Raw genomic sequence first — 12,126 nt, 5'->3', positions numbered from 1 at the left:
TCTAGAGATGATGTACGTGCAATGCGCGATGTCCATCACGACTGCATGGGCACATAACGTTGGCCGCTATCAACACTAAAAGAGACTGGCCCCCACACTTTTGACTGTTTGAAAGCATTTTCAGCTTGTACATGTATACAAGACGTAAGACCACGTAGTTTGTCTGGTTCCCAGATGTAAACGTATAATACAGAAATGATGTCATCTGAAAAAGAGTGCCCGACTAAATGTATGGGGAACTAGAGGGACCCCTTCACTGTACATATTACTCAACTGTACCCCATCAAAACACATTAAACTTAGGCAGTAGCAGGATTCTTGTCAATTAAGCAAGTTTTGCAGCTTTTGTACATCATTTTATACCAAATAAAAATTTTTTTCTGCTAATGCGTCGTTCTAGGGCGACACGCGTGCTGACCAGAAACCGGAGACTTTTTTGTGGTCAAATGGAACAATTTTTCCCATTGTCATGATTTCTCAGTTAATGTTCGCTACAAACTGACTTACCATGCTGGTGTCTCTGTCTATACTTGGAGTTCTAACTCTGTCTCTAAAGGAGCTCTGCGCTGCTGCAACTTTTCTGCTTATTGAATGACACGATTTACTGTGGCCTAATGTGATTGCTTGGCACATTTGATCTGAAAGTTAACCACAGGAAAGAGAGACATAATGAAAACTCCCAATCTTTGTATTATTGTTGAATCTGCTATTACAAGCATGAAGACATTTGAAGGATTTAATTTTCAAGAACTTCTCGTGCATTTCAATCGATTCAAAGCTTCTTGATTCCAAGAAATCATTATGATACAACAATTTAAGAAGTACTCGTTCACAGTCACTGGAAGGGTCAAACCTGTCACATAATGTACATGTATTTGCAAGACTTAGCATTGCATTTAAGAGCAAACAGAGCGTCAGTTTTCAGCCCTAGCAAGTACTATCTCGAACTGATAATGCACTTTCATTAGTATTAAAAATAATGGTGAAACATATCAAGACCATAATATAAATGGCGTGCTTAAACATCTGGTCTACACAAGTCCCCCTTCTTTTGTCTTATTTTTGTTGACAATCCTCCATAACGTGTATCGGCTTCACCGGTGGCCCACCATCTTATCTCCATAAGTATCACACCAGAGGTCTGAATCTAACCACCTGTCAAAATAATAGCCTACCCATGAATGAAGACAAATGTACAGAACTCTACATCACACACTTTAGGATGCAACTAATGTCTTTCCCACAAACGTTACAGTAATGTAACCGCTGTTATGTTTTTGACATGTATTACATTTGGTGACACTATTTCACATTAGTACATTCCGTTGTAGCTTGATCCAAGGTGATGTAAACAAATAAAGTTGGTTTTAAATAAATGCCAGCCAGGAAGTTAAAGTTTCGCAACATCAGTTGACATCTCTGAAACTTCCTCCCTGATCAGGAAAGCCTGTACTCTCTATCGGGGTTATTAGGTTTAAAGGTCTCAGTGGGATCATACACATAGCTGGTCCTCTTCATCCAAACAGTAGGATAACCTGGCTCAATTTGGACTTGGCCTGGTGCCACAACTGACACCAAACAACCCCATGGCCATAACCCCTGAAGTGGTCTCAACCACTCCAGCATCAGCATCAACTGCTTTGGTCAAACGCCCACATCATCGGTTGCTCTAAAATACAGTGACTGACAGAATGGTATTCATTCAATGGCAATTACACCAGATGGGATGGATTTCTGTTATCAATGTACATCTATCTGTTAAGGTCATGATGAAAACAGTCCGGAAAGCGGCTCTGAAAACATATCCTACCACTGATGGTGATGAGTTCCATGTACATTTGTCTTTTACACATTATTCCTTACAGGACAACACATGTTTACAGGTGAACTTTCAACCTCAATTCTGAGAATTCATGTAATCATTCTGATTTATCACATGTGCATATTCATGAAGTTATAGCATATTTGGCACTGTACATATCTTGACAACTTTGAGCAGAGTAGTAAAATAAACAGCACCTGAAGAAATCTTTGGCATCTGATTGGTGGGTTATTGATCATGTGACATTGACTTTTATTATTATTATTAGTTTATTCAGAAATCAATCAACTTAATAACAATTGTACATGTACAAAGAGAAAAACAAGAAACGGTTGATATATTCTGGGATAACTCAAGAAAGCCAATTACATGGGTTTATTTCCATTGGGGTCCCTTAAGTTTGGACAAATTTACACATATACAGAACAAACAAAACATGAAAGACTAGTAAATTACCAATCCATTTAACCATTACTAATTACAATCACATTCAAATTTCCATGCCTTTAAAAAATCAAAAAGATAAAATTCGTAAAAAACATTTCTTGGTGTCACTCATCCCCTTTCCTCTTGTTAAGAATCAGTCTCATTAATTAAAAACACTGTATTTCTGTATTTCTCAATCAGTTGGCTTTTTGTGATGGATTATGACTTTTTTTTATTTCTTAAATACGGGAAGACTGGAGATGCTTATGATATTAGACGGTGGTGCATTCCAGTTTCTAATAGCTGAAACAGAAAATGTATTTCTACAGGAGTGAATTGGAACAATGAAGTTAAGAAGACCTTGCCTTGTATTATAAGAGTATCTATCAGAAACACGGGTGAAATTATCACACATACACCGGTATATTTGGGGACTACATGTAAGTTATAAACCACTTTAAATACATGATTGAAATTCAATAAGCCTTTGACCCAAATCTGGTAGTTCTTAAAATTCATGTGAACATAACAACTTGAATTCTCCTTACTAAAACCACTGTTGCTATACCTCATGATTCGGGGCAAGCTTTTGCTTAGTTACATAAGAGATGCCTTGCAACAATACACTGTTCTCAATGGATAAGAACGGCACAAAGGAACCAGTCCATTCCAGAGATGGTGGTCGCTATGCGAAAGCTTGCCCTGAATCATGAGGTATAGCAACAGTGTCTTTAGTCTGGGGAATTCAAATTGTTATGTTTATGTGCAGTCAGATAACTCAGTGCACCAGATTTTATTCAAATTTAACTCGCAAATAGCTTATTGAGTCATCCTATCCTGAACATTATGTAACCCCGCCTATTCGGTGCCATTGTTCAATATAGCCATTGTTGAATAAGCCATTGGACTGCATGTACATGTACACTATATAGTACATGCATACATGTCTGTGTCCCAGCTATGGCTCTTCACGCAGGTAAAGAGTGCTGTGGCGTACCTGTACACGAAGAAGGCACAATTGTGGCACTTACTTCAGAAAAACAGACAAGACTTCTGTTGCAACTCAGAACATGAAATTCGAAACTCAGAAGTAAAAGTGAAACTTGTACCCAGAGGCTTTGTTCAGGTGCTATTTAACACAAATCACTGGAGTGATGAATGTTTCACATTTTATGCAGTGGAAAGAATAATTTCAATCAGTAACTGACAGGATGGTCAATTCCACTTGAACAACATTCAGTCTGTCACCTCATGAAATTATTCTTGCCACTGAACTCGTAAACTTACATTATTTGCTCCTAGGATGGTCACAGAGGCATTTTGTTTTCCCAAAGCAAAGTAGGGGGAAAACAGAATTAAAAGAAAAAAAAAAAAAAAAAAAAAAAAGGAGAGCAGATATTGTGTTCATGTAATAAACATTCTTAATTTAAGGAGGCAGTTTTAATTGACACGATATCTGCAATGTCACGAGGATGAAACAGAACGTAATATTTTTCATCAATTTGAAACGACAAACTTTCAAAGAGAACACTGGTGATGACAAATTCACCTGTAGTGGCACAAATGTGTTCCAAGGTGCAAGAGATCAGGGATTTATAATTACTGGCATCACCCTTTACTTTTTAAAAATAAAATATGCATTAGGTCTGGTCTTTTTAAAAACCCAGAGAACTCTTTGACATTAATCATTGTCCTTTTATTTGTGCATACACACTCTGCTTCTATGTTAAGGCCATTTCAAGACCTTACGGATTTGATAGCATTAACTGAAACAAACTTCATATTCATGAGTGATGTCATCTGACAGATGTTCCAGTCTCACGGCAGCTTGAACAGAAAAAAACAACACAGCTCTGTTCAGTGCTACGGCCAATTCTGTGGTTTTTATCTGAAATGAAATTTGGGGAGGGGTGGGTTATACATATACATGTAGGCCTACAGTATAAAATGTACAATGTTCCACTTTTTCAATCTAATTCCAGCAGTCCTAACTCCTTCAATCTCAATGTAATTTTACACAAATCCTACAGGTATAAGGGTTAATACACAAAAACCACTTCATCAACCTTAACCCTAACAGTCCCAAATCCTCCAATTTCATTGATTTTACATACACCCGAGGGGGGTAAGGGTTAATGAGCTGGCTTGTATTTTGAATTCCTAAAGTGAATCCTAAACTAGAATTTAAAATTCCATAACTGTTAAATGAGTGACTGAACTGAAATCACATCCAACAGCACAAGAAGAAATTTAAAACTGCACACATTTAACCAAATAAGGGCGATTATTTTACTTTTACTGTGGTATAGGCTGGATTTTTTTTCACTGTTACACAGTGAAAGGATATTTACATGCACATCTTTCTTTCACAATGAAATTCCTTTCCCCTTCACATTGAATGACCGACCGCCATTCAACATGGCTGACAGATTCAACAAACATGGAAGGATGCCAGACAATTTGCCAGATTGAAATCATCCAAAGTTGCTTCACCCAAAAAGTAACAGTATTCACATGAGGACACACTGCTGGTAGCGGTAGGGCCAGGTTTGGCTGGACTAGGACACAACACATCTGGCATTCATTCACCTTTCGGCTTTCTCAACAACAAAGTGCTGATGAAACATTTTAGAAGACAAGAAAAAAGGTACAACTACTCCCCTTTCCCTGTCAGTGGTTTCTTTGACAACGCTTTCTTCATCTATAAATCACTCGTTCCTGAGGGAACAGTGCTTTGGTAATCATTTCAACCCACTCATTGGTAGAATTACTGCCAGATCAAATGCCATTTCAGAGTTTTTACAGGGCAGATGAATGATCTCTACTTTCTTCCGGGTCTTGAGCAAAACCTTCAAAGTGCTTTTTGATGGGGACTACTTGGTAGCATATGATTTTTCCACCAATTTCTTTCAGTGATTACTGTTAGTTCAACTCATACCAAGCATCACTAATGCACTAATTAAGACAGTTACTGCTTGAACACTGTAAAATCATCATGCATGTATAAATACAACTGTACAGTCAAACCTGCCGTTGCGGCCACCTGACTACAGGGGCTGCCTGGCTAAACTGGCCATCTTTGCTTAGTCCCAGGTTGATTCTCACATAAACACACTGTCACCTAGTCTTGCCATTGCGGATACTGCGTAACGCGGCCTGTGGCCAACCCAGATCAGTTCATCTGTGTACAATTACACTGCCCTGTGTACTCTGGCCTCAAAAATGTATGTAGATTTCTCTTTGCCATTTTTGCATCTTGAGAGCAAAAGAAATTAAAAGAAAATAAAGATGTAAAATAGAGGCTACATGTAACCATAAAGTCTTTGTTGCAGATTGATACATTTAGTTAATCAGGAGGGTTAGAGGGTATGTCTTTGGGAAGATAAATACTGTACATGTATCGAGTATAGATGTACGCATGTGTATAAATACATGTCTATAAATGTCGGGAGCATGTACAGTGTACATGTACACTACAGCCTTGCTGTTGTGACCACCTGCCATAATGGCCGAGTACAGCCGAAATCGCAGGTGGCCAGTATATCAAGGTTTGACTGTAACAGTACCTTAAAAATGCGAAGGTTGAAACCTTTCCCCGCATCCACCATCATGTATAATTTTTGAGTTCAACGTTGTACACGTAGTACAGCATATTTTTGGCTGTGTAAAGTCTTCTTGGGTTTACCTACCGGTACATAATACGTACAGTGTACTTTTTGACGCCAGCTTGGTGAAGATGGGACATTTACCCTCTCATCAAATTTCAACCTGTAGGACACAGGGTGTTCTGAGCGTAGGATGACTGGCCATACAGTAACTGTGCAAGATGAAATGTTTGACTGAAGTGTGACTTGTAGGATGCGAATGTAATCCCTCGTGTATTAAAACAGATGTCCTAAGGATGGTAGTTTTTAATTGATGTGCCCCAAACATCTGTCACATCCAAGATACGCCTCACAAAAAGTGATCAAGAGGTTTTTAGGGTTAAACTACTATCACTACAGGAGCCCAACCTTACAACTTGGCGTACAAGGTCATGCCAGAAAAACGTAACATCTGGGTTTTCATCCTTGTTCCGGAATTTCGAAAGGATGAGGATGGTGACTTGGTAACATTACACAGTTGCTCGCTCACATCAATGCAATCAATTGCGGCCAACATCTACCCTTCGGGTTATCTCACGACATTTAGAGAGAGATTTTTCAGCCTCTGCTACTTGCTGATAGTTTTGCTGCCGCTGGGACTTGTTGGTACAAGTCAAATATCTGAGTGATGTTTTGGCAAGAGGGGTGTCAGGGCATCAATTAGACACCCCCCCATAGACCATTTTGGACACTTTGCTTTCTCACACAAATGCATGTAAAAAACATGTATCCCTGGCAACTGGAACATGTTGTATTTCACTTCAAGGCAAAAGTAGACAGCCATTTTCAAACCCTGGATGTACACGTACATGTAGGTTAGTTGGTTGGTCAAACTTCATGTACTGCATAATCAGTTACAAGATGTACGTGTGCATTTGCCTGAACAAGTAGTTTTCCCACCGGTACGTAGACCATACCAGTACACACCAAACTTGGTTAGGAATACAGAAGAGTCTTGATAATGAACTAAACAGAACACACCGAGGCTGCACCTTGACTCTGCGTGCAACGTGAGACATTTCTGAAGTCAAGATGAAGGAAGCATCAGGCAGATCTATATGTACATGTACACCTGTGCAGACTCCCCAAGGATGTTGCAGAGACCACAGTGGACCCAGCCTGTAATGCTGCGCTCCAAAACGCAGTACCAGGGACACAACACAAGATCTGTGTTGAGGCCACGGGGTTAAGGCTGCCTGAATAGCAACACCACCCCCTGGCATACACAAGTTCAAGGCAAACTCATATGTATTCCCCGTGATTCAACAGGCAGACTTCAAAGTTTGTACCCCTAAACTACATTATGTATATTTCTGAATCTTGGAAGGTTTTCCACTTTGATTCCAATGCCAATTACATGAAGTAATTTCTGGGGGGAAAGTGAAAATGATTTCACTGCACACTTCAAACAGCGCTTGTCTGTCCTTCAAGTAAACACTTCCAGCCCAGGGAACACTATTCTCATGCCTGCTTCATCACCATCACAGTACCTGAATGCCCTGTGGCAGCCCTGTTCTTACCTCTAAACATCCCCATTTGTTGCCATTTGACAATGCTCTATTGTGACACCCTCCCACCTCTTTTGCCCGAGACCATGAACATGTAGGTCAGGTCGGGTCTGGTGAAGGCGGAGGTACGGGCCCCTTTACTGCAGGTGTGCTCCCTCCCCCCTTTCACTCTGGTGTTTTGCCAAGGAATCGGGGCCCTGCTCTGACATTTTAGTGCTTTTCAACTGACAGAAAGAACCCACAGCACCCAAGACTGTGGTGGTTTGGTAGCAGAGCCAGGCAGATCAGATTGCAGGAAAAGAATGGGGGGGAAAAAAACAGGCTCTGGGATCAACTTCATCTTAAGAGACGTTTTTAAGGGAAAATATTGGGTCCTTTGTCAGCAACCCAGATGGTGTTTCCTCCTGTTTTGGGTAGTTTTAAAAAGGCAAGCTAAGAACTGCACATCTTTCTAAAAACCTGTGGTCTATGAACAGAACATTTGACACGCAGGTCTTCATGAACTGTTCATGTTTAGGTCAGATCCAGAACCATCTTTTGGGGGGGGGGTGTTCTTGGAGGGGACAAATTTTTTCATGTAAGCTTTAATGGCCTTGTGTGAGGGGTAATGCTACATTTAGAGGCTTTTTTTCCCCATGCTAATGGAAGGAGGGGAAATTCAACAGACAAATAAACTGCCCATCTTTCACTACTTCCTACATACTAGTCAATGAAAAGGAAAAGCAGTAGTTTTGTACATGTATGAATAGGTGAATACATGCACGTGTACATGTATGTGACAACACTTCAACTATATATGTGAAAACACTTCTATAAGTTTTTCCAAAGATCTCTTGCTGTGTAAAAGCCTGAATGCAGCATGACTTGACTGACATGATTAATTGCAACTTTCAGGGCATGGGTTAAAACTTTTGCAGAGGTTGTGTGCAAGTAATTTACATCAGATACAAAACACAGGTATGTCTTCCACCGTCCTAATGACAAGCACCAGTGTAATTGTTTGATCTTAATTGCTTTGTCAATTTCTTGGGCTTGAAAGAAGAATTCAATGGACACAGACAAATCCTAGATTCTGAACCTTTGAAGCTACCAGGGCGTATAGAATACAATAATTAATCCCTTATATGCCGTAAAAAACAAGTACTTAATTTGACACGAAATATTTTCAGTTCAAACATTCAAGTCTTGTAGTTTTTCTCAAATAAAAAATGAGAGATATTCAGAACTAATCCTCCTCAGCTTTTCAACACTGAAGCACAACACGTAAAACTTGTTTGTCAGAATGAAAAAAAATTAAAAACCGTCACAACAAGCACAGACACATATATGGGAATACCGCATGTACTAGTACACGTAGATGCATGTATTTCATATTAAATACTGAAACGTGCCCATTACTAGTGTCGGTAAGTCTTTGAAAACATTCAAAGACAGGTGGAAAAGTCACTTTTTATTTTACTACATGAACATCAACTATATTTGTGAAACACATAGAACGGAACACATAAATGCCTTCTGTGGAGTTGTTCATGTGAAACCCTCCTGCCTTGACTTCCATCATCCTTTAGATGTCTGGCATTTTGCCTCTCTTGCCTTTTCCCTCTCGAGGACCCGTACCCTTTTTTCTGGTAGCCTCATCATTATACAGTTGCCCACCACAAGGGAGATGGTGGCTTAAGTCCATCTTATGGCTTTCTCCAGGCATCTCCCGCGAGGATGCCAGCCCGAGCCCGAGTAATGGAGCACTGTGACTTCACAGGTGCAGGCGGCGCGGCCAGACAAGGCTAAGGGGGTTCTCTTTTTCTTTCAGATTGTCTACAGGCCACACTGGTACAGTTTCTGGGCAGAAATGAGGCTAGGTAATTGCTGGCACTGATGCAGACTCAGGAGGAGGATTTGGGGCAACTGTTCTGGATGAGGTGGGGGGGGGGAGAAGAGAAGGGAGAGATGTGTGGAAGAAGACGTGTTGCTGAATAAAGGGTAACGACCAAGATGACAAGCACATCTAGCCTGTCCCAGTTGTGTCGAGCAGTCTTACTGCCCTAAATAAATGTGAACACACGTAGCACTGAATGCATTGTTTGAACGGAGAATTATGGATCTTATAAGGAGTACATCGTATCTCAACACTAGAGCCAATGATATTCATTTACCACTGGACGTATGTACATACATGTGTACACAGACAAGGAAATTTGTGAGCATGTAATGGTTGAATAGAAATGACTTAATGATGAAGTTTCCAATGTAATCACGGACGGCCTTTTCCAAAAAGCAAGATCCTACTAGAAGAAACTATGTGTGCAAGTCGGCATACGGTCAAACTAATATGGCAGGCCTTTCGCCTGTTCCAGAACCTGACCTCGGATATGCTTCTTTTCGGACACGTGCTGTAGGCATATACCAAACTGGATCAATGCCACAAAATACACGAACAAAATATTGCGACACATCAACCGGGGCCAAGATAAGGACAGTGCAAAACACGGCAATAAGCCAATTTTGCATTTCAAAAAGATAAATGTCATTTGAGAACACACTACCTGACATCATGCCAGTTCAAACACGTTCAGTGCCCGAGTCAGCACATGGCTGGACTCATAGGGCTAACCTCACATGTGATATCGATGCTTTAGAATGACCTACCAGTACGATACACTTCATCATCGGTCCCGTGACAAGGGAACCATCTTCAAAGGCCATTATCCTATCAGAATGAGAGCTACCCTGATTATGAGCAGAGATGAGTTGTAGATAAAAATATCAGCAACATTATGTAGAAAATGCATTCATGCATGCACATGTATGTCACATAACGTTAACCCTAACCATTCTGAATCCAACAAGGTTATGCGGGATTTCAATGGTCCCTAGGGGGTTAGGGTTCGCCCTAACCATGCTGAACCCAACAAGGTTATGCAGGTTTTCAATAGTCCCTAGGGGTTTAGGGTTTTTAAAGGTGCACTCTTCACAGGCCAATATCAGCAGAACAATTGTACACTATATCCATTCAACTCGTCACACATTGAAAGCAGGACAGGGACATCATAGACACAGATGAAATGATAGCAATATTACATTGATGTCTTAATGCATCAAGTGACATGACCCTGATGATCCACTTTCACATGCCAATATCGGCAGTACTACGGGTAAAAATCTGCTACGTAAAAGTGCATGCAGTGGCAGTGTTATGTTGATGGGCCAAGTGCCATGTGACATGACCTTGATGGTGAAACTGAAAAAACAGTGCCCTTAGTTGTCAAGAAAAGTATGGACAATTTTCAATGTTAAAAATGTAGGCTTTTTTCAAAACTCAAAAACCAAAAGAAATAATTGTTTGAATGCACTGTACACACAAGAAAAGTATACAGTTACACAAAATTTAAGGAAACTTCATCACTTGAATCCTTTCCACGTGATACAAAATAGAGTAGAAAGGGCCAACATCATCAGGGAAACAGTATGAACATGACGATAACTTAAAGTTACTGATTTTGCCATTCTCCATGTGCATGCGCATGGAGGCGAATACTGAATAGACCATATTCGTGGCGTCCCCAATTTCAGTCGTATTCCCCAACGTAGTGTATTTACCGGAAAACGTTAAATTCAAAGAACCAGACTATATTCTACGATTTCATTCCGACCCCCAAAACCACCTGGTACTATCCCATTACAGCTTTGAAATTTATACTGTGCATTCAGGAATACGACTGAAATTGGGGGCGCCACGAATACAGTCCATTGAAGTCATGTAGTGATTTCTGTTTTCACAGAAAAATAATTTTCCATTTTGATGTCAAAACTGACGGATGAATTTCATTCTGTTCAGTTTTGACTCCGAATGCTCAGTCGCATGTGTAAAATGGTTTGGGAGTTTAAAAACTTGCCTGGAATTTTTAATCACTGGAGAAATACTGCTTAACGTCACTGGCCCCTTTACTGTATTTTGTGTTGTATGTCAGAGCATGAAATTACAACCAGATTTCTTCCATTTTCTGTCTATTTTTGGTATCTGTCCAACCAAAAACATAGGTGATCCAAAAAAAAATCTGAGGGAAATGTAAAAGGTAAAAAGGCCTGAAGGATACTTTTGTTCTCTAAATGGCAATTAAACTAAAAGTGTGTGTTTTCATGTGGCAAAATCCTTTCAAAAGCTGGTAATGGCAAAATGAAATTGTTTTGCCCAATCACTTTTTTGGCATAATTTCAAGATGCAAAACTGCCAAAAGGATGTGTTCTATTTCAGGTGTGACACTGAAACCACTAAACTGAATTACTCTCTAACATGTACTTTTTTCAAACGTCCAAGCAACTTGAGGGAAAACAAACTTTCTTCAGGAGATAGGCTTCAAAAATCAAGGTTCAGTTATTTTGGATTCACTTAAAATTCATCAGAAACAAAAGAAAAGGATTGGTTTCTCATTCTATGATTAAGTAGCTGCCAACTTTACCTCTGGGTAATCTTATTTTGTCCAAAGTCCGCCCAATTGTGCAGATTTCAAGTAAATATGCAGACAATATTGTACTTCCACCGACTCTTATCTGTCTCGTATCTCTACCTGAAAGGGTCACATCACATTTATCTGGTCAGACATTTCTGTTGTTTGCTTTAGTTCGTAGGCTCTGTCATTGGGTACACACATTTTTTGTGAGCAATGTTTATTGTGACTACCAACTTCAATATGAGCCCGTTTTAATAAACTGAGTGAGTAAATTATAA

At 39.9% G+C, this 12,126-nt stretch overlaps 1 protein-coding gene across 7 annotated transcripts in view; it reads right to left on the bottom strand.

Moving 5' to 3' along the window:
• Positions 1 to 12,126, bottom strand: part of LOC110974595 (ecdysone-induced protein 75B, isoforms C/D-like) — a 155,789-nt gene that overhangs the window by 38,615 nt on the left and 105,048 nt on the right. For all 7 annotated transcript variants that reach the window (XM_087140319.1, XM_022226359.2, XM_022226356.2 and 4 more), the window contains one exon: positions 508 to 638. In XM_087140319.1, coding sequence (XP_086996445.1) covers positions 508 to 638 — 131 coding nt within the window. The remainder of the gene's footprint in view (positions 1 to 507; positions 639 to 12,126) is intronic.

This window comes from Acanthaster planci, linkage group LG08 (genome assembly GCF_054643075.1).
Source record: "Acanthaster planci isolate LZ-2023a linkage group LG08, COTS_SCS, whole genome shotgun sequence".
Taxonomy (NCBI): domain Eukaryota; kingdom Metazoa; phylum Echinodermata; class Asteroidea; order Valvatida; family Acanthasteridae; genus Acanthaster; species Acanthaster planci.
The sequence above is the reverse complement of the archived record's forward strand: the minus strand, read 5'-3'. Positions and strand labels throughout refer to the sequence as shown.